This window comes from Haemaphysalis longicornis, unplaced genomic scaffold, assembly GCF_048455015.1.
Source record: "Haemaphysalis longicornis isolate Haplotype H1 unplaced genomic scaffold, Haemaphysalis longicornis Haplotype H1 scaffold_2, whole genome shotgun sequence".
Classification (NCBI taxonomy): Eukaryota; Metazoa; Arthropoda; class Arachnida; order Ixodida; family Ixodidae; genus Haemaphysalis; species Haemaphysalis longicornis.
Genome location: NW_027526295.1, coordinates 42040361 through 42068141, shown reverse-complemented (window position 1 = coordinate 42068141; position 27781 = coordinate 42040361). Strand labels below are relative to the sequence as shown.

General features: G+C 46.4%; 2 protein-coding genes across 2 annotated transcripts in view; both read left to right on the top strand.

Moving 5' to 3' along the window:
- LOC144168847 (uncharacterized) overlaps positions 1-27781 on the top strand; it is a 115355-nt gene that overhangs the window by 27905 nt on the left and 59669 nt on the right. The window lies entirely within an intron of this gene.
- On the top strand, positions 275-21595 carry LOC144170898 (juvenile hormone acid O-methyltransferase-like). The gene is made up of 2 exons (XM_077700912.1): positions 275-580; positions 21041-21595. The coding sequence occupies exons 1-2, from the start codon at positions 410-412 to the stop codon at positions 21593-21595; spliced, it is 726 nt and encodes a 241-aa protein (XP_077557038.1). The 5' UTR covers positions 275-409.

Sequence of the window (27781 nt, the reverse complement as noted above, 5' to 3'; positions counted from 1 at the left end):
AACCTAGCTCCGCGGTACTTTTCCGGGTGACGCAAGGAGGGACGACATTTTGCACACGGCCAATCACGTGCGCCCTCAAGGTCGCCGTGTCAACGTGACGGGCAAGTGGCGCGCACCGTTTCCCTAGAGAATTGGGCCCCTGGTGTCCGTAAACGACATAAAACGTCAAAATGACGACAGCACACAGAACCGCTTTCTCAACCGGAAGCACGTGAACAAAATTGAAAGCCAATTAGAAAAGAATTCCGGCAAATTGCCTGAATTGCCGGCAATTTATGCAGACGAGAATAGGGCCCCTGGGATGTTTTAAGTGCGCTGATATCTCGAACACACGGGCATTCCTGCTTTTCGCCTCTATCAGAAAAGCGGGCGCCGCTGCTTTCTTTTGTCCGGGTCGTTGCTGGACGCGATGGGCGTCGTAGAAAGAATCTGGTTTGGTGTGAAGGCGTATCTGGCTTCGAGGCGCGAAATTGCGGTTATTGCAGCAAAAGCCAAGCTGATAGAGACGGCGTCTGCTCGCCTGAAAGGGGTGGCGAAAGACTCATGTACGACTGAGCGCCTTCTGCAGCTTTTGCCGCAGGTTAGTAGCTTTTTCTTATGTTACCACTATAGTCCTCTGTTCGCACTTGCGATGGTGATGGCGATGGTTAGAATCTAGGTTTTTGCATAAACATTGCGGAACCCGCCCACATTTTCGGCTGAGATATCTGATAGAATGAAAGCAGATATCCGGCAATGCAGAGAGAGGTAATCGAATATGTAAATATTTTACATAAATGCTGGAACAGAGTGAATGCGGGTAGTCTGACAATCCCGGAAGATACAAGATCGTGCTAAGTGCACTGCGTACAACTGAGGGGAAAATACTGATTTGTACAAGAGACTCGGTACTTAGCAATCAAAAACAAAGGAAGACAGTTGCAAGAAAGAGTAACTGCCGGTGCAGTGGGAAGGTCCAGAAAAGAGAGCATTGCAACCTGGTATGGGGCTCTTGGCAGTACTGTTTGGAGCGGAATGTAAACACGAATCTTCAGATGAACTATGTACCAAAGAGCAACGGTGAACTATTATTGCCTATGAATACTCGGTGAACTACTATGAATGCTAGGTGAACTTGCCTATGAATGCTAGGTGAACTACTAGCTTATTTTTGTGGTTCGTTATAGTACAAGTGTGGTTTCCGAGTAAGCTACCACCTCTAGTCTAGTCATTCTTCTTATTCTTACCTGTCTTGTACGCTCGGATATGACTATTCCTGCCTCTCTTAGCCCAATTTGAATGTTAAGAATATTCGATTAATATATCCGGTCAGGAGAATTTTTATTGTTCTTGTTCCTGAGTATGATAAATCTCTTTCCGACGTAGTTCGCGTGCTTCATTTTCCACGTAATCGGCATCCTACAGCGACTGTTGAAATTCTGACGACCTTGCTGGTCAATCAATGCACCTACTAAAAAAAAGAAAAAAAAAGTCCCCGCGCTTTTTCAGCCGCTCCTTTCCATAGGGGCGATTTCCCGTGCAAGCCGGGTGAACTTCCCAAGCGTTGTAGTCCCACAGAAGGGCCGAGCTCCAGGCCGGGGAGTCGCTTGTACCTGTTTTACCGGTAGGTGCCCAGTGCCACCAACGAACACGAATTCACGTGGTGCCTTCCACAGCCACTACTGACGCTCAACTCGCAACCGGCTGTGGCAGGACATGCCGCCAGACTCTTTCACTCCCGGTAATAGGGCAACGCGTCATGGTTGCCGGGGTCCCGCCAGATGGATAAGGGTCAGGGGCCCCTCGATAGGGTAAAGGCAGCTTTCCAGATGTGGATTCCCCTTTCAAGGGTCCGCTCTCGACCAGGGACGCCTGTCACCAAAAGAAACCAGTGGGTGCCCGCGGCACCAGGATTCGAACCCAGTACCACCCGCATAGGAGTCGAGTGCTGTACCTCTGAGCCACCGTGACAGTTAAAGGTTACGACCCCTTCTACCGGGGCATTTCCCGTAAACGTCGGGTAACTTCCCAAGCACTAGATCCCCTGGGCAGGGGGTGCTTGCGCCAATTTTTTACTCGTTGGTGCCCAGCGGTTACCTCCCACATTCTCGTACCCCATGGTAGAAACCGACGTGGCGGAACGGTTTCCAGTACACTGGGTCTCCTGTACGGGCGGCGCCCGTTTCCATTTTTATTATGGTGGGTGACCAGCGGCTCCAGAGGAGCCTACCACGTCTGCCGCAGTGGTAGTGCGTGTCCAAGCCCTTGATCCCCCGCCGAGACAGGGGGCGCTTGTGCCTTTTGAACTGGTGGGTGCCCAGAGGTTCCAGACCCCGCCCGAAGGGGTTCGAGGGACTTACCACATGGACTCCCATGGCTGCTTGTGGTGAAGCTCCAAGCGTTTCTTCCACCGTCGAGACAAGCTATGGTACGGGGACGCTTGTACCCTTTAAAGAAACCTGTGGGTATCCGGCGGCCCAGGATTCGAACCTGCTACCTCCCGATTACGATACGAGTGTTTTTACCACTCGACCTTCGCCGTCGTTCCTAAAACGTTCCCGCGTTTTTGCAGCTGCCCCTTTCCATAAGGGCGATTCACCATGCAAGCTGGGTGAACTTCTCAAGTGTTGAATCCCACACGAGGGCCGAGCGCCATGCCGGGGAGTCGCTTGTACCTATTTTACCGGTAGGTGCCCGGCGCCACCAAGGAACACGAATTCACATGGTGCCTTCCACAGCCACGATGGACGCTCAACTCGGTACCGCCTGTGGCAGGACATGCCGCCAGACTCTTTCACCCCCGGCAATGGCGCAACGCGGCATGGTGGCCGGGGGCCCCGCCAGATGGACAAGGGTCAGAAACCCCTCGAGAAGGTAAAGGCAGCTTTCCGGACGTGGATTCCCCTTTCAAGGTTCCGCACTCCTGTAAAGGGTAATGGGTACAGGGACGCCTGTACCCATTAAAGAAACTGGTGGGTGTACAGCAGTACCAGGATTCGAACCAAGTACCTCCCGCATACGAGGCGAGTGCTGTACCTCTGAGCCATCGCTACTCCTACAATACTTTGATGCTTTTCCAAGACTCTTAGTTTGTCCTGAAGGGTAATTAAAACTTATTCGCCCTGTCTGTTTTGAATAGATACGTTGGTGCCCATGTGCTCTCTAGTTTCAGCCTGTTTCTTCTAAGCTCGTGCCGAGTGCTGTTGGAGCTAACCTGCTCTTTCTGTGGTTCTTGTTAACTAGAACCTAATATAGATGTCAAAAATTGTTTTGTTTTTTTAGCTGTTGCACGTCTATTTCCTAATTCTTATTTTCTGACTACGCGTTGCCGATTGAAAAGGTATTCTTCTCCAAACCTCACCAGTGGGCCTGATCGGCCATAAAGACTATGCCTATTATTAGCATAGCATGTTCACGTACCTTTGTCTTTAGTTTTTTGTGAGTCCCCTATCAATACAAGTTTCCGCATTGCTGATTAGTAATTCTTGTACAAATGATGAACACCGTCATCTTTCTAGCTGAACGTTGGTGGAAAATGATCTGCGTCCGTTAACATTTTTTCTTATTTTTGTTGTAACAACATCCGCGACACTACCACCATTTCCGTAGACTTTTCCCATATTCTCTTTTATCTCTTTCCGCATAAACAAAAGAACGCCTAGAGTTCTTTGTCCTTGTTTTTCTCTGTACCGCAAAATATGCCCACATAATACCACTGCGAAGACCTTAGCTGTTCTTCCAACTTCGCTTATTCTGTCGGTATTTCATTTGAAGCATCAAAGTCTCTTCAGCAAGGCAGCCAACCTTACCCCACTTGACGAAGTTCTAGTGCTTAAGGCTGCCCGATTGGAATTTCAGAGGCAGTGTTTCGCATGCAAAGATACAGCTCGCTTATTGGCTTTACTCATGCGTGCGCCGCCTGCTTCAGGTGTTCTACAGCTGTTGCTGGCCATGCACTTAGTCTTAGTGTAGGAGAAAAAACTGTTACCTAAATATAAGAAAATAGCCAGGCACTTTAATAGTTTTTATTGCCCTAGTGTTTGCTTTAACACGCACAAAAAAACTATCTTCTTTTTTTAAATTCCTGAGGTTGGGTTAAAAGTACTCCTATTGTGCTGTAAAAACGGAAAGAATTGTTATACCACAGTGGGGCAGAAATATCACTGCTTCGGAAATGAGTATAGAAATATGAACTTTTATTTATCCAGAAAGAGATATGTTTCTTTGGGATATTCCGGTTTAAATTAAAATTAGCCGGTGTAAACTAACGGCATTTTCCCCACATAAACTTGTCCTCATGCTGCCATTACCGATAGACGAAACAGCGAATATTATAGCACGCCATGCGGTGAGAAACTTTTTTTTGGATGGAACTGGCGCCAATGATACGAACACAAAGGAAGGAACACAAGGACGGCTGCTGGTTCAACAACAAAGGTTTAATATCAGGAAGGAGGATTACACAAAGAAGAAACACATTCACCCTCCTTGATAATACATTGTAGTTGTAAACCAGCACTCGCCCTTGAGTCCCTTCCCCTGCCTTACTTTCATTTGAGCTGGTTTTATCAACAAAATGTTCCTCGAACTCGCCCTTGTACCAACACTCTTGGAAAAATACTGTTAGGCACTACTCTGGATACATGAACATACCGGCTGAATAAAAAACGTTGAAAATCTTTGTAGGCGTTTTTCCAGAACCGTACGATTAACGCAAGTTTATACAGTTATTTCTCAAAAGTACCATCGGGACGTTACAAGAGGGGTGGCATGACGTGGCACTTGAAACTAGGGTTACAGCAATATGGCAAACGCTATAGATGAAATAAAATAATCATGATGACACTTATTCGCTGCCGTGGTGGAAGCGGGATTGTTTGGTGATAGTAGCAACTGCAGCAGATAGGTAATTCAAGGATCGATAGGGGCGCAGGAAAAACGACTGTGGGAACGTTTTAGTATTGGCTCGTTTGGGAGAGACTGCGCAGGAGCAAGTAGTGGGGAAAATGGGGTGAGCTAGTAAGACGTATTGATTTGCACGTTATTCGGAGGGAAAGAATTGGTAGAAGAGACCGATTAGGATTCCCATAAGTGCAAAATATACTCACTTGAATAAAAGCTAGCAATAATACTAACAAAATGTGGTTACCCGGAACACGTGAGGCATTACGTGAAACAACGTAATATTAAACAGGTCTCAAGAGGCGACTTCTATGTTACACAATTCTATCTTACACAATTTTACACAATTCTACAATTTTACACAGTGTTACAAATTCTATTTTACACAATTTTATAAAAACGAAGGATCCCGAAATACGCAAGGTGTACAAAAAGTTTAGAAACAAGCTAGAGAGCGATTTAAAGAGAGCGAAAAGAAAATATTACGAACGGCTGTTTTTTCACATATGGGGCTAGCTTGAAAAGATATGGGACACCGTTAACAAAATATCAAGTAGAAAACCAATAGCACAGCCACAATTCACGCATTTAGATGGATAACCGCTAGAGAGCCTTCAGCAAGCCAATGGTATGAATACTCGTTTTATTGATGCTGGTGCGCAGGCAACACATACTGATAACGGCGGCTGCGACGCGACTGGAATTCTACAATTGTCCAGCTCTATCTTTCTCGAGCCTATGAATGATACCGAAGCACGGGGCCTTATAAGAAAAATAATTAATTATGCAGCAGCAGGAGTTGACGGGTTTTTATCGAGTGTGATTAAGCACGTGGCACTGGAAGTAAGTGACGTGTTATCGTGCATTATTATTCTATGTCTGTCCACCGGTGTTTTTCCTGAGGAACTTAAAGTTGCTAGAGTGACGCCGATTCAGAAACGGGGAGCACAAGACAAGGTGTCAAATTACAGGCCAATATAGGTCCTGACAGTTTTTTCCAAGGTATTTGAGGGAGTAATCTATAATAGACTATCGACGTTCTTAAACACAACTCAATTTTGAAGTATCAATATGGTTTCCAAAAATCTATATCAACTGAGCAAGCACTACTGTACAGTAGAGATAAAATAATTACAAACTTTGAAAACAGGCAGTTAACAATTGGACACTTTTTAGACCCTAAAAATAATTTTATTCGATAGATTATAATACTTTGCGAACTAAATGGGAGACATATTGAATACGTGTCATGGCAGGTAACCTTTTAAAAAGCCATTTGACTCAAAGAAACCAGCTTGTTCAAATAAACGGCATTGCATAAGACATATTAGAGCTAAAACACGGTGTCCCGGAAGGCTCGAAGTTAGGCCCGTTACTGTTTATAGTTTATGTAAATGACGTTATAAATATAAAAGGTCTGCAAGAACTTGTATTGTATGCGGATGAAACTAACGTATTGTTCACATCCGATAATATAATTAAATTTCACTCAATAGTAAATGTTTATTTGGAACAATGATCACCTTGGTTATTAGATAATAAATTGCACCTTAACGCTACAAAGACAACTTACCTGATATTAAGGCCGTGAAATAAAAATGTCCAGAAAGAAATCCTGATTATATTCAACGGAACCAAGTTAAACCGAGTGAAAGAACTTAAGTTCTTAGGTGTTTGGTTTCAAGAACAACTTTTGTCGAATACGCATATTGCTCACCTGTCCACGGAACTCTCTAAAAGTATAGCTCTCATATATAGAATCGGACATTTGATACCACTATGGTTGAAACAAAACTTATACAATCCTCTCATTTATTCGAAACTATGCTACGGGATTTTAGTGTGGCAGAGCACAACCAAAACTAATTATAACAGGCTCATTGTATTGCAAAAACAATTTAGCGCATATATTTAGATATCATGGCTGTTACGCAGATTTGAGGACAAGTCCTTTATTTACTGAATATTGAATGCTTCGAGCTTACAAAGTCTATTACATGAATGTTCTGCACACTATTCATAAGCAAAAGACCTACAATCAAGTTAACAATAAATCCACTGGCTACCATCTCAGGCATACAATACGGCACACTCCAAAAGTAAGAACGAACTATGGTGAGCAATCTTTCCGGTACCAGTCAACGGAAATATTAAATAAATTGGTAGAAAAATAAACTTCAACGCCAGTGAACTTACATCTAAAAAACAGGTCAAAGAAGTGTTACGAAAGGAAAATGCTTGAACTGGCGATATATAATACGGGTATGAAATACATGTCTACATGTTCCATTAAAGGTAGAAATTAAAAACAAATACTAACAAAAATACATTCATACGTAATTGTGACATAGTAGTGTAACTGATGAAACTTCATGCATACGAATTACTGCGTTTATGTGTACACTATGACCCTTCTGTGAATTTTAGAGCTATGCTTTGTATATTACAAAGGAAATGTAGTAATGAAATCGCTTTGTGCTATTTCTTTATTACGATTGTGCTATTATGCTTAAATTTGTGACCAGACGGGTTATTATTTATGTTCGATGTAAATCGGACGTCCGCCTTTAGCCTCAGCCTCCCCTTGGTTTTGCCAAGAAACCAAAATTAAATACTCATAAAAAAGTTCTATTCGTAAACAAAGACTTTGTGCTCATCTTCTTCTCGAAAAAACAAGAATGTTTCTATAAAGGGTGTATCTTGAAACATACCATTCTTTCCAAAACCGTGTATTTCGTCTTTTGCTTTTTTAACATTAACGTGTACATATACAGGGTGTCCCAGCTATCATGCACCAAGATTTAAAAAAAGAGTGATGGCGTAACTCGAAGAAAACCTACTGCATAATGTTTGCAGTACTGTGGAGAAGCGGGGAGTATTTTTTTCGTTAATGAGACTTAACTAATTAATGGTAATTAATTATCTAACTTGCGAAGTACTGTCCTAATCACTAAAGTGTCAATGAGGCACTTGTAGGTAACCAAGAGGGACATCTAACTGCGGTATTTTTAGCGACGAACTAATTGCGTACTCGTTTATTCTGGCTGATAAAGAAAACCCGCGAAATACGAAAAATACCACGTGACGGCGCCTCCGCGTGCGTAAACGCGCATCGTAAGGCAATGCCCTCAAACAGGCTGCCTCTGAGTTAGCCAGAATGAAATAAACAAAAGAAAGAAAGAAGAAATCGCGACCGAGTTTGTGCCTTATCTGGACACGCGCACCCCGAATCTTGCTGTTGCTGCTCCTTCAATGCATGCCATTATCAAGGTGATGCGCTGTCTCATCGGGCGGGTGACAGGCGAAGCAGTTGCTTTCAATCAGCCTATGTGGGGACGCTGCTGTACAATGCGTGCGGAAGCGCCGTCACGTGGTATCTTTCATATTTCGAGGGTTTTCTTTATTAGCCAGAATAAATGAGTACGCAATTAGTTCGACGCTGAAAATACCGCAGTTAGATGCCCCTCGTGGGTACCTCCAAGTGCCTCATTGACACTTCAGTGATTAGGACAGTTATTCTCGAGTTAGATAATTAATTACAGTTAATTAGTCACATATCATTAACGAAAAAATTACTGTACGCTTCTCCACAGTACTGCAAACATTACACACTAGGTTTTCTTCGAGTAACGCCATTGCTCTTTTTTAAAATCTTGGTGCATGATAGCTGGGACACCCTGTATGTGATTTGAATGACTCTTCTTTTTAGTGTTTAAACGAAATATATAAGTGGATATTTCTTGATTTTTTGTCCGTAGTTCTAGTGTACTGAATTATGCACTCATTTCAGTGCCCGATGTCGCTTTTTTTACACGCCAGAACTGCGCTGCTAGGATAATGCATTTTAAAAAATATGCTTTACTTTAAAACACTTATACGCATATACTTAGTGATGTTTTATGGCGATGTTCCAGTAAATAAATTGAAGCCCTTAATTCTGGGTATTGCCACCAATTGTGATAAAATAAGACGCACAATCTCGCGCGAAAGATACCGGTCGTTGGTTTAACGGCCTCTTTTTTGCCGGGAGTTCACTGATGGCAAGACATTTCCCAACAGCACCTGAACTGTTGCAAGGAGATCTGTCAAAAATTACTCACTGAAAAAATTAAAAGTGCACTGGGAAGTTAAAAAATTGGTCGCCATCTCGCCCGGCAATAGCGGATATCCAGCAAAGCGGTTGTAAACCACTACAAATGGTGATAAGCAGGGCGTGAAATTTTTCTCGTCGTCTCTGCGGCCTTGTCAGTTGTTGGGCCAGTGGCACTAGATAAGACTACTGAATAGGGACACTCTTTTCTCTTATTGTTCCGTGCCGCAACCAGAATCATTGGTCAGTTCGGATAACGTGACATTTGTTAAGACTGCTACGGTTCATGGTCGCCGCCATTTTGTGGTTTATGCTATTTAGTAGGTCAACACTGGTAGGCTTAGCTCGTTCTCCCTGCTAAAGGGCTGCGCGCAACTTACGCCGTCGTGAAAGCATCTTATAAATAACGCGTGTAAGAGCACTTCTCTAGCAGAAGACTGTTCGAAGATGCGGCAATTGATGGGGGCTGTCCAGCCTGATACAAAAACTCGGCATCTTGGGCAAGAACAGCCACATATAATGACACAAGCCCTGTGTATCTTTCAAGGATAATCTGAAAACACATTCTTTATCAGGAACATAGGTTGGGGGTCGCCTTGTTCACGGGCGCCTTATTTATTTATAATTTATTTAGAAGACCTTACAGACTCAAGAGCATTGAGTAAGGTAGGTCACATGAAAATCCTAAAAACAGCAAGCAGCCATCTTACGAAAGAAAAGCTATGTAAAGGACTAAAAACTTCCATACACAAAACGAAAATCAAAGAAAAAAGTACTGATACGTACATTGCAGGGAAATAACGCAAAAGTACTACTGTCTTCGGAACATACAAACGACATCAAATGAAGAGCTACAGTCCTCGCAGTAACAAGACGACGGAAAATGCAAAAGAATAAGCATATTTGGGATAAACAGCTTCCACATGACGCTCACAAAAAAAACTGAATGCAAGGCCAAAAATAGAGAGTAGATTGAAAATATCGCAAACACTTCAAGTCCCTTGCATAGTGAAGAAAACAGACGACGCTTAAATTATACGTACTATTCTGTACGTGTCCATGTAGTAGACGACGAAAGTTTTGCTGAATATTTTCTGCAACAATTCTATCTGGACGGCTATTCCACAAGCGAATTGCCATAAGAAGGGCAGAGAAGTTAGACGCATGTGTGGAACCGTACATATGCGAAAAACGTAATTTCGGTACTTTGGAATGGTGGCTATAATCGGGTGAGATGAAATGGGCAGCTCTATATTGGAGCAATTCGATAATGTCGATTAGATAGTTATGATGCGGGGATCAAATAGAGGATGCTTACTGGAACTGCGGGGAACCAATGTCTGATAGGCCAAGTTAGAAATACTCGAAGGGGAATTACAGAGATTAACGACTTAAATACCATAATGTCTTTGATGCTTTTGTGCATATGTATCTAATATGGGATGACCATGATAGATTTTAACACGAAGGTGTTTTATGCCGGTATATGCAAACCTAACCGACGTCATATCCGTCGCGCTAATGACATCACTAGAAAAAGTTCCATTGGCGCGGCGGCGCTAGGTTTCGAGTGCATTATGACTCTAGCAGCAACGGGAGGTGTGAAAGGCTCTAGCGACTGGGTATCCGTACGAACGCGCCTTACGTCCTTGCCTCAAACTTGTCCATTCAGATGGTCCCGCAGCCTGTGAGAGCTCAAGCGAAGGTGTGCGTCATGACGCTCATGAGCGCCAATAGTTGGCGCCTCGATAGGGCAGCATGTAGGGTTCCCCGATGCCAGCGCCGCCGTACAGAGTAGAGGCACCGTTTCGACGGTCCTATGCCGCTGCTATTGGGTCAAAGTTCCCGACGAGTTGTTCTTTTCGTTTCCGCCAGGACCCAGCAACGCGAAACACATAAGATAATTCAAACTTCGTGAGTGAAAAGCGTTACGGCGACAATTTTACCACGGTTTCTACAATGACTTGCTGTGGCTTCGACCTAGTCACCCAAAATGTCTGTGCCAGCGTATCTGGTCTCCACCTTGTACGGCGGAAGCGCGTGAATCGAGGCACCCTAGTAGCGTGCAGCACTGGGCATGGTCGATTTAAGGCCGTTCTAGCGGCCAACGGGCTGCCAGAAGCTTGCTATCGGGTAGGAAGTTGCGTCGTGATTACGTTGTTTAAGCGCCTTGAGATACACCGAAATCCGGGACCGAGAAATTCCAGCTTTGACGAGCGCTGCGGAGCAACTTTTGTTCGGTCGTCTGCTACAGTTTCAGCGTCAAATATCGGACGACGCAATAAGTGCGCTCGCTGCTCTCCCCGAAGCATGGTTTGCGGATCGCCGTCATCTGGAAGATGAAGAGTACGATTGAGAATCCGACGTTTTCAATGCGTGCGCCATCCACGCGATGGTCCAACGGGAAGAACGGCACCACCTGCCCCTCTTCGTGGAGAACGTTGTGCCTACCTACCTGGAGTTCGAGTTCAGGAGACTGTTTCGCCTGTCGCGCCGTAGAGTGGCAGCCCTGGTCGCCGAATTTCAACGAAGGCCTGCGGGGACGCCCCGAAATGCCTGCCCAGAAGACAGTTCTGATTGCCCTGGCGTACATCGATACCCAGTGTTCCATGTACATGATCGCGAATTCGACGTGAGCGAGTCATCGGTTCACGCCACAGTCTACAGAGTCATCTGATTTGCTTTTTTCTATCAGAGGACGGGAAATATTCTGGCCCGACTGAGCAGTATTGGAGCTAAATAAGGCGGCGTTCCACACTCTCCTCCGTCGAGGAAGCGCGCGAGGACTGTCGGACATGATCGGCGTGATTTATAGCTGCCGCATTTCTAGACCCTCGGAGCCCGAAGGGGGTTACTAAAGTCGCAAGAAGTTTCACGTACTCGATGGGATCTACAATGTGGACAATGTGTTCATCGAGGTGTTAGCCGGCATTCCTTGCAGCACCCACGACGCCAGACTACTGCAAGGAGAGCTTTTTCTTCTTTCCAGAGGAATAAACGAAAATTTTCATTCATGACACGGCGACAACCAATGTACTCTCTTAGATCCGCTTACATGACGTAATAAACACAGACATGCCTTATCCTAGAATTGCGACGCCATCCTCGCCCACGAGTTGAAATTGGCCCTCCATGACTGCCAGAAGACGAACCGCAAATGACAATTTAAGCGCGAATCATAAGTCATCTCACTTCTCGTTCAAAAAACGGGTGTTGCAATGATAAAAATAAACGTAATTGTGCGCAAAAGTAATTTTTCAGATAAAATAAATAAACTCCAAACCACAAAATCCAAAAGAACGAGAAATATTCGCAAATTTATTTTGAAACTGGCCGTGCCGCTCTTATTTTGTTGTCTGCTAGCAGCGTCGTCTGCTATCTGCCAAACCGGTGCCCGCGCGCTGCCAGACCACGAGCACCCGGGCGGCTCTGGAAGCTTGCGGGGAGCCAGAAGTTGCCGACCCAGAAAAATCGAAGACGTTCTGGCGCCGCCGGAAGTTACGTTTTGGGCTACCCGAGGAAAACGAATGACCGGCTCTCGCCTCCGGCAGCTCGCGGGCAGCCCCGGGAAGCCAGAAGTGGAAAATAGAACAGGCCAACTGTTTACCCGTCCGCCGCAATGTGGAACGCCGCTCAGCTTGTGGAACGCAGCCACCGCGTTCTACAAGCTGAGCTCGTCGAAACGAATGGCATCGCGTACACGCCACGGAGCAGGACCAATGTGGTCGCACCTTTGCTTAAGCGAGCCGCCCGCAGGACGTCGCTCACCAAGCACACCCACAAGACTGCTGCCGACCTAAAAATCATGCTTCGTTCGCTGTAGCGCACTGTGACTTTAACAAACGATTCGGTGACAACCCGTTCGGTTTCGTTCGCACAGTTAGCGAGTGCCTGGGTTTTCAACCGGATTTACGCAATACTCCGGCGCGTGTAATCCAGTGTTTAATGTTGATATGTGTAACAGTGGCGTGCCGACGAAATATAAATAGCGATGTACAAGTTCACATCGATGCACTATAAACATTCAAATGCTCCTGTGAAGGCAGATTTACTTTCATGTTTTACGGATGCCTATCAAAGAAGGATCAGCCATATTTTTTGGTTAGGTGAAAGCCCAAACATTTCTATCATACGGTACGCAACATTTTTTGTGATTGGAATTCTAAGGGATATTTGAGTTATCGCGCTTACGGGTAAAAGAAATAACCTAACGTTTTCATACCTTGAGAGCCAAGTATTACACCAATGGCAAATTAGGCTGAGAATATTTTAAAGCGCTTGGTGGTTATCAGTACTGCTAATACATCTGTAAGTAATGCAGTTGTTAGCAAAGATGTGAACACGGGAGGAAATATTCAATGGCAAATCGTTGATGTATATAAGGAAGAGCAAACGCCCCAAAACACTGCCCTGCGGACAACCTGACGTAACGTAAGTGGGAGATGAAACAATATTGTTAGCTACTGTGAACTATTGACGATTAGAAAGGAAATTTTGAAGCAATGATGGGGTGAAGGAGTCAAAGTGAAGAGCGGGTAATTTGGTAATAACGCGACAATCGCTAACACGATGAAAAGCTTTCGAGAAGTCAAGAATATGCAGTCAGTCTTTAGGTTACGGTTGATGGTAAAGTGCAGGTCAGTTGTGAAGTCAAGCAACTGTGTTTCGCATGGCAAGCTCTTCCTAAAACCAAGGTTGGTTATGAAAAAAGAAATGATTCCACTTTAGGTGACTGAAAATTTACAACGCTATTACACATTGCATATACTATTGTCACGAAGCCAAGGACGATGCAGTTGTTTGGAAAAGAGACAAGTTTTTTGGAGCGAACTTGTGCTCCCCTAATAACTGAAAAGAATACAGAGGCAGCGAAGCAGCGGTCAACAAAGTGACGTACGTGCGTCGGCGAGCGTCGCAGAATCGAATGCCGCGGCGTCTGCTGTGCGAGGCTTTTATCTTTCGGCGCGAGAGTTTCTGGAACCGTCGATTCGCATCCAGAACATTGTAGATCACAGAAGATTATTCTTGGCTAGCGGCGGTAGGGCGAAACACTCTGCTTATCTGAATCAGATAGCCCGTGGGGCATAAAAATAAAGCATGGAACACGCGCTTCGCATGGGACACAGATAACAGAGCCGGGCGCGGCCGGGCATTAGAAACAAACAATAAATAAACAAACCCGTACATGGTTCGCGGCATTACCCCCCTCTAAGAGTGCATCGACCCGATGCTAAAATAAAATGACAGTCCGAACAAACAGCAACAACAAAGCAACAACAAAAAAAGTTGGTCATCTTGCGAAGTACGGTTTGAGGCGAACCACGTGGACGACTTCGGGTAGCGTGCGTCGTCGTGATGTGCTGGAATCACCACTGGGGATCACTTCGTAGGTTAATTGGCCAACACGTCGTAGAATCTGGTAGGGTCCGAAATACCATCGCAGAAGCTTTTCACTGAGTCCGCGTCGTCGAATGGGAGTCCAAACCCACACACGACCCCCTGGTTAGTACTCGGCGTCTCGGCGTCGGAGGTTGTAGCGGCCCGCATCCACCAGCTGCTGGTCCGTTATACGAACTCGAGCGAGCTGGCGGGCCACCTCCGCACGTTGAAGGTATCCTTGAACGTCGGCGTTGAGGTCGTCGTCTTCTACATGCGGAAGCATGGCGTCGAGCATCGTAGTCGGCCGTCTTCCGTAAACAAGCTCGAACGGTGCCCTCTGCGTAGTTTCCTGCGTCGCTGTATTGTACGCAAACGTGGCATAAGGGAGGACTTCGTCCCAAGTCTTATCTTCAACGTCGACGCACATGGACAGCATATCCGCAATCGTCTTGTTCAGACGTTCCGTTAGTCCGTTCGTTTGGGGGTGGTACGCCGTTGTTCTTCGGTGATCCGTGTTGCTGTAGCGTAAGATTCCTTGCATCGGCTCCACGGTAAAAGCCGTTCCGCGGTCCGTGATTAGGACTTCAGGGGCTCCATGTAGCAGCACAACTTGGTTTATAAAGAGCTTGCGCGGGGTGGCAGGGTGACGTGATCATCGGCGATCCTACAGCTGCACGGTGTTCGGGGTTCGATTCCGGCGTCATGGAGTGGTCGGAGGAAAAAGTTATCGACTTCGTCTGCAGATCGATTATTTCGCCGTTGTCCGTCAAAAAGTCCATTCCGAGAATTACGTCACGGGAGCAGTTGGGCAAAATGACGAACACCGCAGGGAACGTCGTGCCGTCTGTGGTGACGCGCGATGTGCGCGTCCCACTTGCCATCACGAGGTGGCCTCTTGCTGTGCGTATGAGCGGACCGTCCCATCTGGTCATAACTTTCTTCAGCTTAGACGCAAATGGTCCGCTCATTACGGAGTAGTCGGCTCCCGTGTCTACGAGGGCGACTACATCAAAGCCGTCGATGGACACCTTGACGTCGGATGCTGCCTTCCTCGAGTTCCGGGTGCGTCGGGGCGTCGCATCTCGGCTTGTGGGTGTTGACGGTCGGGCACTGTCCTTCGTCATTGTCGTCGCCTTCTGAGCGGCAGGCTCGGTCATGTCGGGTACGTGTCGCGCCTTGTGTCTGTCGCCCTGTTCGGGAGTCACGTCAGGGTTAGGTCGGGTCGTCCGGATGAGGGCATGTCGTGAATCACGGTCTTCGGCGCGTCCTTGCGTCCTTTGACGGTTTTCATTTTTCTTCCGTTGTGCAACTTGACCTACAGAAGTTGCTGTCTTCAGTTTCCGCTGCGTGGGCTGGGGGAGCATCCACGTGCGAAGTAAGCATTGCTACGGCCATTCGGCGACTCGTATGAGAAGGGCGAAGGCGAACGGTTGAAACGAGCTGGGCCACCGCTGACCTGAGATAGATACTCGTCGATCTCACGTGGTCGTTGGCCAGGTGAGAGGGCGAGGTGCGTCGAAGGACAAATAACGCAGTCCAAGTCTGTTGTATGGGCAGCGACGGTAGATGTGGTCGGCCTCTCCGCAGTGGTAGAACAGAGGACGGTTATCGGGAGTTCGCCATACGTACGTCTTCCTCGGCGTCTGGTTTCGGGCTACCGGGGGTCGGGCGGGTGACAGTGGGCGTCGGTACGGCGGGGCCTCTTGACGGCTTGTTGGAGCAGGGCGGGGTCGACGAACAGCCGCGGTGTATGTCGTAGCTTGTGGCTCTCGGGGTACCTCGGATGGCGTAGAAGTTCCCAACGCTTGTTGCACTTCTTCTCTAATCACGTCGGTGAGGGAAGCGACTTGGGGCTGCGGGGACATTGGGAGAAGTTTCCGCAGATTCTCTCTCTCTATTGCGCGGATAGTCTCTCGTAGGCTGTCGGCCGGGATCCGCGTGCTGCCAAAGTCGTTCGCATTGGCCGCGCCACCAAAGTTGCGGTCATACTGCTTAGCACGCATTTCGAGGGCTTTCTCAATGGTGCAGGCTTCGGTCACGAAATCGGCGACGGTTTTGGGCGGATTTCGGACAAGTCCAGCAAACAGTTCCTCCTTCACTCCGCGCATTAAGAAGCGCAACTCCTTTTTTTCCGTCATTTCGGGGTCCGCGCGGCCAAATAGCTGCTTCATCTCCTCAACGAAGATCACGACTCCTTCTTTGGGGTGTTCCGTGCGCGTTTCCAACAAAAGGGCGGCTCTTTCTTTCCGCACGACGGTAGTGAAGGTCTTAGTGAACACGCTTTTGAATTGAGCCCAGTTTGTCAAGGAGCTCTCGTGGTTCTCGAACCAAGTGCGAGCCGAATCTTCCAAGTAAAAGAAAACATGCCGGAACGTTTGTTCGTCGTCCCACCTGTTGAATTTCCGGACGCGCTCCAGTTTCTCCAAACATTCTTCTGTGTCTTCTGTGGGGGCTCCTCGTAATGATGGCGGTTCCCGTGGCTGCTGCAGAACGACGGGAAGATCGGCTTGGTGGGCCATGTTGCTGGTTGCGACGTCTTTCTTCTTCCCTTTCTGCGGTAGTAGACGGAACTCGGTTGGTAAATCTTGCAGGCGGAGGCTGGCTCTTGTTGGACTGGCTTGGCGGCTTCCAGAGGTTGTAGTGGGCATGAAGGGTGCGTACCCCGCACCTCAACCAGATGTCACGAAGCCAAGGACGATGCAGTTGTTTGGAAAAGAGACAAGTTTATTGGAGCGACCTTGTGCTCCCCTAATAAGTGAAAAGAATACAGAGGTGGCAAAGCAGCGGTCAACAAAGTGACGTACGTGCGTCGGCGAGCGTCGCAGAATCGAATGCCGCGGCGTCTATTCTGCAGGCTTTTATCTTTCAGGCGCGAGAGTTTCTGGAACCGTCGATTCGCATCCAGAACATTGTAGATCACAGAAGATTATTCTTGGCTAGCGGCGTTAGGGCGAAACACTCTGCTTATCTGAATCAGATAGCCCGTGGGGCATAAAAATAAAGAATGGAACACGCGCTTCACATGGGACACAGATAACAGAGCCGGGCGCGGCCGGGCACTAAAAACAAACAATAAATTAACAAACCCGTACTTGGTTCGCGGCACTATTTCCACATTTAAATACTGGGTGCACTTTACCAAATTTCCAGGTTTAAATACGGGGACCACTTTACCTATTTTCCAGTCACTGGGAAACTGTCCAGAGAATAAAGACTGCTGGAATACCGTTCACAGAAATATACACACACAGATGTGATGTTTTTTTAATTTTTGGAACCGATATTTTTAACACGAGTTGAAGTAGATATCTTTAGATTGTCGATAAGGTATTCTAGCCCATCCAAATCGGACTTCAATACTTTCTATGTAATCACAGCCGTAATTATCGACGTTAGGTAAGACGCCATGATCCTCCTGGGTGAAAACCGATAAAAAATGTGTTAAATGAAGGGGTACAATCCTTATTTGAGAGGGGGGCGTTTGATTCACTAGTTTGTTGGAAGACCAGGGGGTAAATCTTTGGAAAAGCATTTGTTTTAGTATAGGGGAGGGCAGAACAGTATTCTAAACATAGCTTGTACCTTTCCCAGGCAGGAACTCTGTAGATAGGTTTAGTTGTGTACAGACGTATGTTTTTGTTCTTTAGTTTACGAAAAGATTTAGTGACTAAGTATTGGATTTGTTGTTAGGTATCGAGATCAATGGGATACATCGGATAATTGCAGCAGAGATTTTATTCTTGAAAGAAAACCCAGGTATCCTGCACAGACCGAATAATAAAAGAGGTTAGTAGCGTATCATTCACACAAATTTCAAGTTCTTTTTCGAGCAGCTTTATTATAATTGTGTTTTACTTTCTTTCAGACGTTTGTAAATGGTGCTGAAACAAATATGTCTAGTTGAAGTAAATCTTGATAACTAAAGCCGTGTAGCTGCGCTACGGGTGCGATTGTTTTGGAAGCGCTAGTGAGTAAAAGGTCAAGAATCTTATTACCTGGGGTAGGTTCGTGAATAACCCGACAGAAGTTAAAATATAAACTGTGGTATAAACATTCAACTGATGATGGACAAGTGCATGACAGGTTACACCACATTATAAGCGGAAAGTTGAAATCTCATAAAAAAATAAATAGAATGCGTTAGACAAAGCTTAACAGCTGTGGCTTACTATTACGAAGTTCGGAAGCGAATTTTGTAGTAGCGTGAGGGGAATGACAGGAAACACCTATTCAAAGTTTCGTTGTACTTATTATTACTTCCACCCACACAATTTCAAGACATGAATTTCAGTGCATCCTAATGCCCAGAAGCATGCCACCGCCTCTTTGTCCCCCACGATCTATGAAATAGATATTATAAGGCTGGGTATGCGGTAGTATTTCATCATCTATTATATCAGGATTAAACCATGCTTCAGTAAAAACCAGAATATCATATTTCGGATCGTAAATTTGAGAACGGACTGTCACGTTTAGTCAGAATGCTAGGAATATAAGCAAATGATACTGCCAACAATGTCCCATATATGGGTTGCTTTTGGATGAGAATTTGTTCCTGGGCGCGTGCACATATCTCGCTATCTAACATGACAACTGCATCAGTGACTTTCCCGTATGTGCATGTCTTTTTATTATTCAGCAGGCGATCAATTGGCAGTTTTCCCCAAGAGGTTTTCTGGCGAGAGGTTTTCCCCAATTCAATATTTTAGGCCTTTATCTTGTGCGCAGCTGTCCAGATGCGTTGCTTGTATGTTTGAAAAGGTCCGTTTAGCTATTACAGGTTTGTTTTTACATTCTTGATATCATTTAAATTCCAGTTTCTCGGATTACCACTTAACAACTTTCTTTTCAGGCACAGTCCAGTCTTCTTTAGGCTCGTCTTTTATCCCCCAAAATAGTAAATTACTTCGTCTGGCCCTATTTTCAGCGTCCTCGAAGCTTGATGTAATTATTGTGAGTGCAGCTGAGTCATCCCGCGAAATCATTTTTTCTCATCCCCAACAGCTGTTTTTTTAACCCCAGGCTAGCCCAAGAACCGCAATCTAGAATTCAGTACAACGATTTCGTTGTCAGCAGAAGCTTCTTTATCCCTCAAGCTTTGTAAATCTGCCAGCACTTCCGCTTCTCCTGACATAAGTTTCTCTATCGTCTCAAGAGCTGCCGAAACTCTTCAGCCTCAGTCTCAGACATTGCAACGGGGTTAGATTTCACTTCCGCACAAAGCATTATCATCGAAAAAGCGGTTCGTATGCTTATTTTCTGATTTTTAAACGAATTCTGAGTTCTATACTGTATGCCTGATTAGCCTGACGCCCGTGCTCGGCGGCCTAATTCTTGGGGTCTTTGCGTGTTTTGCCCGAGGAGTCGGTTTTTGTACACGGCGATGAAACCGTTGGAGTTAAAGGTATACAGCTTTGCTGTACAAACTCCTTCCCTCAGTTAAGCGGTCCGACACAGAAAAGTTTGAAACAAAAATAAAATTACATGACAAAGCGGCTACACTGCCTCCACGTTTTCGAACACAACCACAACCGACTGTAGAATACCCACAAAACCACGGGGTGTGACTCCAGGCATTTCACGTGCTATGAATATGTTGGTAACTCCTAGCGCTGCCCTGAACGGGAAAAATGCTTAGCGAAGACTTAGCTACACTAGTAAAGGTTGCATGAAAGACACCGGGATACCATATAAAACGATATGCTTCAAACGATATTGTTGATTGACTACACCAAAGCGAACTACAAATGCTGGCTCCAAGTGCTGAGTGAGACGTCCTCGAGCACGTATTTGAAACAACCCTGGGTATTTATTTATTGTATTTGACTGAGGGTTACAATAATTATGACTGCCCATACAGCCACATTCTTTCTAGAATGGTAGAAAGCACAAGAAGAATCCAGAGAGGGAGGTGTTGGTGAGGGATTTAATGTGTGATGTCGAAGCTAGTCTGAACGTTGCAAGTCAATGAGTGCGAGTACAAGTAAGTGTTAGTCTGATTGAGAGTAACGGCCTGTTCCAACATTCGGGCGGCAAGAACATTAGAGGTCGCAAAAGTGGCCATGTGCAATTTTACCAGTCATTTCCGACCAACCGAATGTTAGTGCAGACCGTGCAATATAGAATTTTTGGAATAAAAAACGTTACCTTTCGGCATCGATTTTGTTATTATGACGCTGAGAAAACTTTACGGTTGTTATAATATTTCCAGCTTTTTATTTACAAGTGAATGTATCGCTATAGCTTTTAAATGTGCCTTTCGTTAACAGTTAGAATATCTGCCACACACACAAAGCGTGGCCGAAAGTTGCAGCTTTCCCGCTCGAGGTAGGAAACAATTATTGTTGTTTTTGCACTGCCTCTGCAAGCTGCAATATCTTCATTCTACCCACCTTCACATCCAATTGTAGCTGACGAAAACACCTGCAGTACGCAGGTAGCACGATGACCACGTTTACGGGGTCCACCATGTAGCCTGGTTTAAAGAAGAACTCGTCCCCGCTGTTACCGTTAGGAGTACGAGTGCAGCTAAAAACTGCCTGTTCTTTTCTGAATGTTTTAGGAAGTTTCTCCTGCAAGAGTGCATCCCCTAAGCTTGAAGACTCCACCCTACATTGTCGCTGCACTTATGCTGGTATAACATAGCAAACCAAGCTGCATTACAAACAGCGAATTATCCCTGTATTGCAGTGCCGAACTAAACCAGAGTGGCAACAGATGGAAGGACGCCCGCCCAACCTTCGTCCCGGGCCTTTCGTGGAGTTAAAGGAGTACAGCTACCGGGAGAACCTGAAGGCCATGCAGAGCGTACGCTTCCTGCGACCGTGCTCCGAAGACGACCAGCACCTTGACGTTGGTTGCGGGCCGGGCAACTTCCTCCAGGACCGTCTCCTCCCGCACCTGCGCCCGTGCAGGCGCTTGGTTGGCGTGGACAGTTCTTGGGAGATGCTGGACTATGCAAAGCGCCACTGCCGAGAACCCGAGGTTGCCTTCGAACATCTGGACATCGAGCGCGGAGAACCACAAGCAATAATTGACAAGTACGGTCAGTTTGACCGCGTTTACTCCTTCCTCACATTTCACTACGTGTGGGACCTGGAGAGGGCGTACCGCAATGTTAATCGACTACTCAAAGCCGGCGGCGAGTGCCTGGCTGTTTGCTTCGTCAGAACAGGCATCACGGACATATGGCACAAAGTCTTCAGCAAGCAACAATGGAAGCTTGATGATCGCCGTCTACTGTAAGGATGCTGCTTCTGACATCGACGCTATCGTAGAGAGTGATCGAAGGTTGCTTCTCGACCGCGGTGTCTCCGTCGCAAGAGGCATTGCGCACTTTAAGCAACGCCAGTCTCACGTTTTGGTCACTAATTTCACCGAAGAGTACCAGAATTTAAACAAGGGAGCTGCAATTGCGTTCCTCGAAGAAACGCAAGAAGCAAGTGATGTGATCGCAGTCGCCGACTTTGAACGCACACCCGTAGAAACATTCAAGCTCCCGCAGCCATTCGACGTGAATCCCGCGCTACCGCAAGAACAACGGAAAAAATTATTGGCTTTGCTGCGTCGCTATAGCGAATGTTTTTCGTCGAACGCAAAACTACGTCAGACCCCTCTAGCGAAGCACCGAATAATTACCGAAGATGGAGCCCGACCTACCCGACAGTCACCGTACCGCGTCTCTTCACACGAACGGGAAGCCATCCGGACTCAAGTCGACGACATGCTGAGCGATGACATTATACAGCCATCGAAAAGCCCCTGGGCTGCGCCCGTCGTACTCGTAAAGAAAAAAGACGGCACATTAAGGTTTTGCGTTGACTACCGGCGACTGAACAAAATCACGAAAAAGGATGTGTACCCCCTCCCCCGAATCGACGACGCCCTCGACCACCTCTGCCACGCGAAGTACTTCTCATCGATGGACCTGAAGACCGCCTACTGGCAAATTGAAGTGGACGAGATAGACCGAGAGAAGACTGCATTTATAACCCCAGACGGCCTATACGAGTTCAAGGTGATGCCGTTTGGGCTGTGCACAGCACCAGCGACGTTTCAAAGAGTCATGGACACTGTGCTAGCTGGCCTTAAGTGGCACACCTGCCTCGTATACCTCGACGACGTAGTGGTATTCGCCCAGACTTTCGACGAACACCTTGCAAGGTTGGAGTCTGTACTCGAGGCCATTCGTACGTCGGGGTTGACGCTGAAGCCTGAAAAGTGCCGTTTCGCATACGGGGAACTCAAGTTCTTGGGCCGCGTCGTCAACGCCGCGGGAGTCCTACCTGACCCGGCAAAAACTTCAGCCATTGCGAACTTCCCAAGGCTGAAAGACAAGAAGGGCGTGCGGAGATTTCTCGGGCTGTGCGCATACTACTGGCGCTTCGTCGCAAACTTCGCACGCATTGCAGAGCCACTCACGCGCTTGACGAAGGATAGCACCCCTTTCAGCTGGGAAAACGACCAAGAAAAAGCATTCGGCGAGCTGCTAAAACGCCTGCAAAGCCCGCCCGTGCTCGCTCATTTCGAAGGAAATGCCGAAACGGAAATGCATACGGACGCCAGTGATATAGGCTTGGGTGCCGTCCTTGTCCAAAAGCAAAGCGGCTGCGAAAGGGTAATCGCCTATGCTAGCCGTGGTCTGTCGAAGGAGGAGAAAAACTATTCTGCCTCTGAGAAAGAGTGCCTGGCTATTATATGGCCGATTTCAAAATTTCGCCCATACGTGTATGGAAGGCCATTCAAGGTTGTAACAGACCACCATGCGCTGTGTTGTCTCGCCAATTTGAAGGACCCCTCTGGCCGTCTTGGGCGGTGGAGCTTGCACCTGCAGGAGTTCGACGTTACAGTCGTTTATAAATCCGGCAGGAAGCACTCCGACGCCGACTGCCTGTCCCGCGCCCCCGTCGACCCACCACCACAAGACTCTGATGAAGACAGCGCGTTCTTCGGATCGTGACGGAGAGCGAACTAGCCGCCCAGCAGCGTGCCGACCCCGACTTACGCGTCATAATCGAGTACCTCGAGAGATGCAACGTTGCCGTTCCTAGGACCTTCAAACGCAGCTTACCAGCATTCAGCCTGAGAAACTCCGTCCTTGTGAAGAAGAATTTCAGCCCCGGAACAAGAGCGAATTACCTTCTCGTCATCCCCGCGCACCTTCGTGACGAAATTTTGGAAGCGTGCCACGACGACCCGTCTTCCGGACATCTGGGCACAGCCCGCACTATTGGAAAAATCAAGGCGAGGTACTACTGGCCCGGCCTTACCTCTGATGTCACCCACTACGTCCGGAGCTGCCGTGACTGCCAGCAACAAAAAACGCCGCCGACAAGACCCGCCGGACTTCTGCAACCGATCGCCGTCCCATCGAGACCATTTCAACAGATTGGAATGGACCTTTTAGGCCCGTTCCCTACGTCACGATCACAGATCAAGTGGATTGTCGTAGCGACAGACTACATGACGCGCTACGCAGAGACCGCCGCTCTTCCGAGGGGGACTGCACAATAAGTGGCGAAGTTCTTTATAAGCCAAGTTGTGCTGCGACATGGAGCCCCGGAAGTCCTAATCACAGACCGCGGAACGGCATTTACTGCGGAGCTGATGCAAGGAGTATTACGCTACAGCAACACGGATCACCGAAGAACGACGGCGTACCACCCCCAAACGAACGAACTAACAGAACGTCTGAACAAGACAATCGCAGATATGCTGTCAATGTACGTTGACGTTGAACATAAGACTTGGGACGAAGTGCTCCCGTATGTCACGTTTGTGTACAACACGGCTATCCAGGAGACGACACAGCTGACGCCGTTCGAGCTTGTCTACGGTAGAAGGCCGACTACGATGCTCGACGCCATGCTTCCGCACGTAGAAGACGACGACCTCAACGCCGACGTCCACGGATATCTTCAACGTGCGGAGGAGGCCCGCCAGCTCGCTCGAGTTCGTATAACGGACCAGCAGCTGGTGGATGCGGGCCGCAACAACCTCCGACGCCGAGACGCCGAGTACCAACCAGGGGATCGTGTGTGGGTTTGGACTCCCATCCGACGACGCGAACTCAGTGAGAAGCTCCTGCGACGGTATTTCGGACCCTACCAGATTCTACGACGTGTTGGCCAACTTACCTACGAAGTGATCCCCGATGGTGACTCCGGCACATCACGACGACGCACGCGGCCTGAAGTCGTCCACGTGGTTCGCTTAAAACCTTTCTACGGACGATGACGAACTTTTATTTTCATTTGTTCGGACTGTCGCTTATGTTAGCATGGGGCCGATGCACTCTTTGAGGGGGGGTAATGCCGCGAACCATACATTGGGTTTGTTTATTTGTGTTTTGCTTTTACCGCCCGGCTGCGCCGGTATGTGTTATCTCTGCGCCAAGGGAAGCGCGTGTTCCATTCTTTCTTTCTGTGCCGCATGAGTTATCGGTTGTGATAGGGAGAGCATTCCAATCTAACGTGAACAGCCCAGAATAATCTTCTTGGATCTACTATGTTCTCGATGCGAATCGACGTTTCGAGAACCACGCGAGCCAAAAGATAAAAAGCCTGCAGTGCGGACGCCGGGGCATTCGATTCGACGACACGCGCCTGTGCAAGTCACTTTGTTGACCGCTGCTTCGCCGCCTCTGTATTCTTTTGAGTTGTTAGGGGAGCACAAGTTCACTCCAATAAACGTGTTTCTCATTCAAGACAACAACATCGTCCTTGTCTTCGTGACAATATATATATATATACAGAAACATAGGTCGGCAGTCTACAACGCCAAAGGAGGCATAGGGGTCTGGTTAGGCTCTATTTTTTGCTACGGTTAATGAAGTGAAGATTTTTTTTAATATAAGCAAGAAAGAAAGAAAAACACGCGCCCAGAGGTCCCCTCCTCCCCGTGTAGTCAGAGTGGCGCTGGCTACCACCCTCAAGCGTCAGATACACTTCTAGTAAATATAAATAGCCCAGAAAGTGAAGGAGAACACAGTCGCCCAGATAGCCGAATTGGTAAGGCATTCGAGATCGGGTTCGGTCCCCACTCTGGGCGCGTGTTTTTCTTTCTTTCTTTCTTCCTTATATTTAAAAAAATCTTAACTTCATAACCGTAGTAAAAAATAGAGCCTAACCACACCCCTATGCCTCCTTTGGCGTTGTAGACTGCCGACCTATGTTTCTGTATTTCCTCAACGAGCCCCTCATTTCCTTACTATATATATTTATATATAACAGTTGACAGTGGAGAAAACCTCGGAAAGCAAAGGGGACGATGTGGTAGGTCATTGAAACAGATAAAGAATTCGGAAAGAAAGAAAGTGGAGAAAAAATGCCCACCAGGTGGGATCCTGGCCGTGAGGTCGTGTGTGCGGGCTCGGGTTGAGGTCGCTGGTTCTGGAGGTCGTGGGATCGGATCCCACCTGGCGGGCCTTTTTCTCCACTTTCTCGCTTTCTTTCCATATTCTTTATCTATTTCAATGACCTACCAGATACTCCCCTTCGCTTTCCAAAGTTTTCTTGACTGCGAACTCTTATTTTCTGTGTTATTTGCAACGAGCCCCTCATTTCGCATTTTGTGATTCGTTGCATCTTATATTATATATGAGACAGAAATAACAATTGGCAGTCAAGAAAACCTCGGAAAGCAAAGGGGAGGATGTAGTTGATCAAGATAAATAATTTGAAAAATAAGAAAGTGGAGAAAAAATGCCCGAAAGGTGGAATCCGAACGCGCGACCTCCAGATTACCGTTCTGGTGCGATAACCGCTACGCTACCTGCGGGGCTACTTTAGCCTCCACTTTCTGGGGTATTTATGTTCCGGTGTTTTTTTTCCTGCGACTGGGGGTGGTAGCCAGCGCCACTCGGACTACTCGGGGTGAAGGGGACCTTCTTGTTAACTCCCGGGCCGTGACTCGAGCGTGTACGACATGTCGAAAGTGGTCGACCAGCGTTGAACCCTCTTAAGCTCCCTATGGCACCAAGACTGCCAGAATGTATATATATATATAAATATATATATATATATATATATATATATATATATATATATATATATATATATATATATATATATATATATATATATATATATATATATAGTGAAAGAAGTCGACTGACACGTTTCCCGTTTTTGTTGCCAACAGTTTCGGAGTTAGAAACTCCTTCTTCATATACAGTGTGTTGGGACGATAACTGGAACACTTTAAAAATTTTTCCTGAGCGATCCGCCGCTCTGTTCACGCTCAAACTTCACACAAAGGTCGCATTTTGTGGTCTATTTTGTTTGACACCGGGAACAACGACGGTACTTACCTGGTCTTTCTAAAAATGAATAAAAACGATTTTCGCCTATGGGAAAATGGCGGCGATTTGGACGTGCGAGCCAGAAAACCTGGTTTTCTGATCGTCTGTTAGCTCATTTCTAGGTGCATTTTCTGATCGTCTGCTGCACCATTTGGCTCCGTACGTGAAACCCAAACATGCGTTTCACTCTGCAGGTGGTTCCGTCGTTCCAACATCAACTTGCGCTGGCTCGCACGTCCAAATCAGCGGCCATTTTCCCATAGGCGAAAATCGTTTTTATTTATTTTCAGAATAAACAGGTAAGTACCGTTGTTGTTCCCGGTGTCAAACAAAATAGACCACAAAATGCGACCTTTGTGTGAAGTTTGAGCGCGAACAGAGCGGCGGATCGCTCAGGAAAAATTTTTAAAGTGTTCCAGTTATCGTCGCAACACCCTGTATATATATATATATATATATATATATATATATATATATATATATATATATATATATATATAGGATGAAATAAGGCAGAAAATAAGGGTTGGCAGTGAAGAAAACCTCGGAAAGCAAAGGGGTGCATGTGGTGGGTCAATGAAACAGGTGAAGAATGAAGATGAAGATGAAGGAGGTAATGAGTTCGGATCCCTGCCGGCGGCCATTTTTTCACAACTTTCTTTCTGATTCAAAAAATCTTTATCTGTTTCAATTACCCACCCCAAACTCCCCTTTGCTTTCCGACGTTTTCTCGACAGCCAATACTTATTTTCTGTCTTATGCATATATGTATATAAGTGTATATATATATATATATATATATATATATATATATATATATATATATATATATATATATATATATATATATAAGGTAAACGATTAGGCTAGTGAAGGTTAAATAGTAAAAAGGGGCGCAATAAAAAAACATAACAAGTTTACTTCGAAAACAGAACTTTACATCGACGTTTCGGACGGGGACCGTGATAAAGGACGGTCCCCGTCTGAAACGTCGATGTAAAGTTATGTTTTCGAAGTAAACTTGTTATGTTTTTTATTGCGCCCCTTTTTACTATATATATATATATATATATATATATATATATACATATATATATATATATGTAAATATATATATATATATATATATA